Source organism: Aquarana catesbeiana, linkage group LG02, assembly GCF_042186555.1.
Source record: "Aquarana catesbeiana isolate 2022-GZ linkage group LG02, ASM4218655v1, whole genome shotgun sequence".
Taxonomy (NCBI): Eukaryota; Metazoa; Chordata; class Amphibia; order Anura; family Ranidae; genus Aquarana; species Aquarana catesbeiana.
In genome coordinates this window covers 522,922,933-522,930,242 of record NC_133325.1, presented here as the reverse complement: position 1 = coordinate 522,930,242, position 7,310 = coordinate 522,922,933, and the positions used below count along the sequence as shown (strand labels likewise).

Genomic DNA, 7,310 nt, shown 5'->3' with positions numbered 1-7,310 from the left:
ACTATTGACAGACAGAGCCACATGGATGCACTAGTGGTGAAGCAACTTTTAAAATGGAAGTGTCTTCTAATGTTTTGAGCATAGATTAAATAAATGATAAACATTGTGCACAGTTATACATGTGGTGTACAGACTGCAATGCAGACGTCTGCTACAATTATGTTTTTAATGGGTTTCCACTTGTCTTTTACAGATTGTATGGCATCAGTTGCCTGTAGTAGAAGGTTTTGGAACACTATACAAAGAATTGTATAAAACAAGTGGTCAATATGTCTAGATGCCAGGTTTATGCATATGTGTATTGTGCACGTCTATATCTACATCTATATAAAAATAACAAATATGGTATATATAGTGGATCAGGTTCATATGATAAATTTATGTAAAATAAATAAAAGGTTTTGCACATGCCATAATACAGTGATGCAGCCTAAAATACAGGCTCCCATTCCCTAAAAGGCCTTTAATTTCTATTTTATTTTTGCTTATGAGTAAAGGAAATACTGTGGTTTATGTCTCTCTAATGACAGCAGTGATGTGGAGGTTTTTGTCTCCATGCAAAGCAGGGAATGAAAACTGTAACATCCCTTAGCTAAAACAGCACAAAGTTAACACAATAACACTTGCTAGGCACACAGTTAACCCTTTGATTGCCCCAGATTTTAACCCCTTCCTACCCAGGTTCATTAGTACAGTGACAGTGCATATTTTTAGCAGTGATCACGGTATTAATGTCACTGGAGATGTCAGTGTCAGTCAGTGTTTACAACACTGTCGGTTAGCGTCAGACTTCCCACCGCACTATCACAGTCCTGCTATAAGTCACTGATCGATCGGAAAAAAAAATTCCAGTATATATACCGTCACTTGTAGACACTATAACTTTCATGCAAACCAATTAATATACACTTATTGGGTTCTTTTTTTTACCAAATGTAGTAGAATACATTTTGGCCTAAATTTATGAAGAATTTTTTTTGTTTTGGGTTTTTTTTCTAAATTTTCGATCTTTTTCGTTTTATAGCGCAAAAAATAGAAAAAAATGTGGTGATCAAATACCACCAAAAGAAAGCTCTATTTGTGTGAAAAAAATGGTATAAATCTAATTTGTGTACAGTGTTGAATGACCACGCAATGGTCATGCAGCGCAGTGCTGAATAGAAAAAAATGGCCTGGACATGAAGGGTAAAATCTTATGGAGGTCAACTGTTTAAAAAAGATGAGGAGAAATATTTTAAACTGGGACACAGCAATAAAAAATCTGACATTTTCTAACTCTTCCCCAAAATACAAAAAAAAAGCATTGTGTTTGTACCTCTGTAGAAACTAGGCAAGGGCTGGGAACTAAATTAGGGTTGTTTCTTTACGTTTACATGTAAGATTTTTACATTTTGAGCATTGAGATAAGCAGTTTTTACAGCAAGAATGTTTGATAGCACAGTTTTTTTTTTAAAGCCTTTATCTGTGCGTATGTGGGTCTGCAGCACATTGCATGAAACTTTTGCTCTGGCTTTCCTCTCCATCTCCTGCTGTCAACTCAGCCGACATTCATCCTTAGCTCTTTCCTATCAGGTAATAACATGAACAGAACTGTTCCCGTTAAGGGTCATCCCCCCTCAATTCAGCTGTCTGACCTGGTCCCCGGGATGACCTACCGAGTACGGGTTTATTCCCGGGAGCACCACTCAGTCACAAGCCCATACGTGACGTTCGAGACAAGCTCAGGTGAGGGCTTTGTGTTCCTTCAATGGAAACACAGGTACAATCTTTCTGATCTTTGTAATGACAAAAATAGTTTGTAAAACAAAATTCAAATTGAAAAGTACTACAGTTTTTATAAGGTTGTAAAGATAAGGTTATAAAGGGGAAAGGTATACTTTGGGATGTTATTACATTTTGTGGATAATACATTAACATACTATCTGTAAGGTTTCTCTACCTCTGTTTTTCCAATCTGTCTATCTGTACTTCTGTATCTATCTACCCATCTGTGTGTGACTTTATGCCAAATGTAATTTTTGTAAATTATGTATATATTGCTCAATATAATGCAGTAGTTAATGTGTGCAAAATTTAACCAGTTTACCTTTATCTAAATGAAGGTAGAGGCTAAAGCTTTTACCCAGTTAATAATTTTAGGGGGGTCATTTGCATTTTATATGTTCTTTACAGGCTTATTAAGGCTAATAAGGCAGTTAAAAAATCACAGCATAGTTCAGTACATAATAGCAAGCAATTAGAAATAATCTTAAATTGCACTAAAGAAAATACAGTTAAATTGGTTGCTCTGGATTAATATTTTGTTAAACAAGCTTGTTCATTGATGAAGCATAAAATGGTGCGGTGCATTTGAGACTTGCCGAGTGACATCAAACTGCTTTTATCAGTTTTAAATGTAAGTTGCTATTTTTTAGTATATGCTAATATCTTCTTGATTGGTGCTCCACGCATCTTCCTTGTTTGATTAAGCTTTAACATTTGTTAACAGTAAGCCACATTTTCATTGCAAAATATCTGACTTACTATTAAGTGATCAGTTAAAAATATTAGTGATCTTCCTTACCAAACTGCAAAATATGTATGTGAATATGCTCTCCTATTTAATTAAGAGTAGGAGTATTTGTGATTTTATTGGTAAGCTAGATTTTCTTTAAATCATATGCTGTGAATAAATGTTTTATATCTAATGTTGTATTATACGTAAGTTTCTTGCAAGATGTCACTTTGTAAATATGCATGCGTATGTAAATTTTTTTCCACACATTTTTGTTCTATTACTTTAGGCTAAGTTCTGTTTTTTTCTCCTTTGCTGTTTTGATTGTCTAACTACAGAGGTTCCTTTCTTCGATCCTCAACAGCCCCCCTAAAAAACCCGGTTACTTGGTCTCTTCATATGAGCTCCAGAGAAACTGTGTGATTGACCCATACATACCCACCTTCTATCCTGTAAAGAGACTCTAAAAAGACTACTGTCTGAGTTGAAGGACAAGGTTGGGGCTCTGTCTTCTACAGTCCTGATGATATACAAGCTTTCATTATTCTTTGAATACTGTTTAAACTGTTTTCTTCCTCCTTGTGTGGGTTATGTATTATTTGTTGTACATAAACATTGCTGGTTGCCATGTTTACACCAGGTATAGTTCTTGCATATGACTGATGTTTTTTCTACTTCTGGCAGCTTACACAAAAAACCAAGTAGACATTGCCACTCAAGGCTGGTTCATTGGGCTCATGTGTGCTGTTGCTCTGCTTGTACTTATCCTGTTGATTGTGTGCTTCATTAAGAGGAGTCGAGGAGGCAAATATCCAGGTAGGTAGAACACTTTTGACTGTATGTACTTTTGACTAGATGTGTGGAAAAATTTGTGTGGTCTTCATCTAGGTTTAAACTGGGGGGGGCGCATTAATAGAAAAAGTAAACAAACCCTGACCCTTCTTTTTAGCAATAACCTCAAGCATTGCTTAATGGATTAGATTCACCATACAAATATATTGTACCTCCTATATAGAGTATTGCATGCACCTGTTTTCCGACATAGTGCATACCGCCCGGTCGGATCCGACTTGTTGTAGACGGAAGCTCTCCATGGGGGGCATATCCAAACTGCCTGTGAAGTGCGAGGGAGAACGTATTCCTCTGTGATCTAAGTAGTCGCCTATGTGGTATAGTCCCCTGTTTACCCACCATTCAAATCTATTGGGCTGCATGCCAGGGGGGAACATAAGGAATGGGAAAGCATTGGACTCAAAATAGCTTTACAGTGCTTTTAGGAAGTCCAAAGGATGAGGTCCTTTGGAGGTCCTCCAGCGCAGTGCACGCTTGGGACTCCAATGAGACCCACTCAGGGCAATAGTGACGGCTAAGGAGCTGAAGTAGTTGAGCAACTGCACTACCACATAAAACTTCCAAAACTCAGGCACCCCCATACCCCCCAGGTCTGGACACATACATCATAGCCAGAGCTATTCAAGGACCTTTGGTACACCAGATATAATGAAGGATTTTAGATTGGAAATGGCACGTGGCCACCACAGAACTTGTATAGGCAGGGTTTGAAAGTAATATAATAACCTTGGTAGGAAAGTAATTTTAACTGATGTGAATCTTCCCATCCATGATGAAATTCATATCAGACCATGTCTTCACGTCTTTGAGTAATCGGTCAAACAAGGGCGGGTAATTGGCTTTATATAGTGAGGGTACATCGGAAGTCAGTTTGATGCCCAGATAAGAGAGAGACGACTGTTGCCATGAAAAAGGGAATTCAGATTTGATACTCTAAAGAGTTAAAGTCGGTTTTGATTTATCGTGATTGACTAGCAGGCCTAGAAATTTTCCAGAATTGATGTAATAAGGGTAAGAAATTTTGTAGTGTGGTAGGGGGGGACATGAGAAACAACAGAAGGTCATCTGCAAATAAAGCGCACTTAGGACTCTTGCCCCCGCTTTCTATTCTGAAGATGTCTGGGTTATGGCGGATCGCTATTGCCAATGTTTCTATGGCTATCACGAATAGTAAAGGAGACAACGGCATCCCTGTCGGGTGTCTGCCGAGATGGGGATCGAGTCTGACACATGGCCCCGTAAAAGTATCTGAGCTGAGGGTGAGCTGTATAACGAGGGCAACAAGATAGTAGGAAACCCCACCTAGTCAATACCCGAAATAGGAAGGACCATGAGAGCATATCAAATGCTTTGCGGATATCAATAAATAACAACATCAGCTTTCTGCTTGTGTCGCTATCCCAGAAAGAATGTAGTAAGGATGTAAGGTCAATTGCTCTCCTGACCTGGTCAGCTGCCTGTCTGTATGGCAGAAAGCCAACCTGATCAGAGTGGATATAGTCAGCTAGGAACGTCAACATCCTGTTTGCCAAAATTTTTGTGAATAGCTTCAAATCTGTGTTAATTAAGGATATGGGTCGGTAGTTGGCTGCATCGCTGTGATCTTTGTTGGGTTTGGGAATAAGAGAGGATAAAGGCTTGAAGGATCTGCGTTTTTGCACCATAGCTGGGAAGATGTCTGCGAATATTTGCACTTCGTGACCATGTAGCTTGATTGAAGGCAGTTCACAGGCTTTTTGCATGATGCTTTCTTTCACTGTGTAATAGTGGAGTTACACAATATTGTACCTAGGAGGACCTTCCGGGCGCATGGTAGCGAGAGCCCTGTGGGTACGGTCCAATTCCACTTTGTGAACAGGAACATCTGGCAACAAAGAGGTCAACAGCATTGTAGTGGATTATTGGGTATCTGTGAATGATTCAGGTAACCCTGTTATGCAAAAGTTATATCGGCGAGACCTGTACTCCAGGTCATCAATTTTTGCTAGGGCCTCCTCTAATCGCACTTCCAGGTCGCAAATGCGATCTGTGTTTTGGTTTATTCTGCCTACAGTGACATCCAGCTTATTTTCAATATTGTTGATCCTAGAGCCCAGCTTCTGAAATTCTTGCTTCAGCTCATCTGTGATTTTCCTCCCAGCCTTCTTTAGGCCTTGTTCCAGCATAGCTGAGAATCTTTCTAATATAATGGGATCGCCTGAATAGCTTGGCTGGGGTCTATGGACTGTGGGCTCAAGTAAAGGTGACCCCCTGATATGCCACATTTGGCATGTCATTTATTTGGGGGGGAGCGGGTACCCAGTTTTGACAGGCACCCAGCTCCCACTTCCTCCCCTGTCGCCACGGCGCCGGAAGGAAGTTCACCTCTCCCCCTCTCTGAAATCTTCTGGGACATGTCACAGGTCCCAAAAAATTGCCCGGCCATTCACAACATGCAGCACGGCTGTGCAGTGTGCGCCCGGCTGTGAAGCCACAGCCAGGCGCCCACAGTTACAATCCTGGCATGGCGGAGAGAAGGGGGAGAGGAGCGAGGCTTTGTGCGCCCACGTCACTGGACCGTGGGACAGATGAGTGTCTGTTTATTAAAAATCAGCAGCTAAATGTTCGATGTGAGCTTGTTGTTGGAAATTCCGACGAAATTCCGTGTGTAAGCTCCATCGGACATTTGTTGTCGGAATTTCCAACAACAAAAATTTGAGAACTGGTTCTCAAATTTTCCAACAACAAAATCCGTTGTCGGAAATTTTGATCATTTGTACACAATTCCAACGCACAAAATTCTATGCATGCTCGGAATCAAGCGAAAAAAAGCTTCATTTTTTTCGGCTCGTCGTACATGTTGTACGTCACCGTGTTCTTGACGTTTGAAAGTTTAAGCCAACATCCGTCGGAAATAAATCCAGGATTTTGTTTTCGGAATGACCGATCGTGTGTATGTGGCATTATTGTAGCTGCTGATTTCTAAATGGGTGGAACTCCACTTTAATGCAATATTATAAGTTATGTAAAAGAATATATGGGAAATACAATTTAAAAAAGAAAAAACATCTGTTAGGAAAAAACTTCTGTACATTGTAATATCGCAGTAAATGTAAATAAAATATAGCAAACTCTAGAAACACTAATTTACCACAATATCATAAGGCTATCTGTGCATGGCATCCCTTATTCTAGTTGCCAAAAAGTGTTTATAGAAATCAGATTGGCCAAAGAATATGTAATCTTTCAACAAATGCAAAATGTATGCAAGGTCATTGTTTGCACTTCTGTCTTACATTGCCCACTGGCATCTGTTGTGCAGAGGGTGTACTGGCCACTGTCATACCCTTCACATATACCCTCTGGCATGCCCCACCTGCATATACTGCACCACCTCATACACTCTACACTTTTATCCTGTTCTCCACTCCTCTCCTACAGATACTGCCCATCCTTATACCATTCATACTTCCATTCTGTAAAATCTGCACACCCTTATATCCTCAGTACTTCTCTGTTGTACATAATACCCACTGTAAATCCCTCCAGAGTCGTCTTTTGCACATATTGACTGCCATAATACCATATAGCACTCCTCTCCTGCACATACTGCCCATCATCATACCCTCAAGCACTAACTCTACACATACTACTTGCACTCATACTCTTCTCTCCTCTTCTGCAAATATTGTATTGCTCTCTTACCATCCGCACTCCTTTCCAGCACATACTTTCTGCCTTCATACTCTCTGCACTCTCTGCCCCATGCTTGATTCTCTGGCACTCCATTCCTTGCACATATTGCTCTCTGTCATTCTGTATGCTTTCCTTCCCTGCACATATTCCCCATCATTGTACCCTAGCCACTTCTCTCCTGCACATACTGTCTGCTGCAATATTGCCCAATACTCCTCTTCTGCACATCCTGCTTCATGAAGCAGTACTGTTTGTTCTTGGTATCCCCAACTATGCCCATTTTATACTA

At 40.2% G+C, this 7,310-nt stretch overlaps 1 protein-coding gene across 1 annotated transcript in view; it reads left to right on the top strand.

Annotated features, from left to right (window-relative positions):
* NFASC (neurofascin) overlaps positions 1–7,310 on the top strand; it is a gene marked incomplete in the record, with an annotated part of 207,251 nt that overhangs the window by 180,546 nt on the left and 19,395 nt on the right. The window contains 2 exon segments of the mRNA XM_073615822.1: positions 1,573–1,725; positions 3,179–3,310. Coding sequence (XP_073471923.1) covers positions 1,573–1,725; positions 3,179–3,310 — 285 coding nt within the window.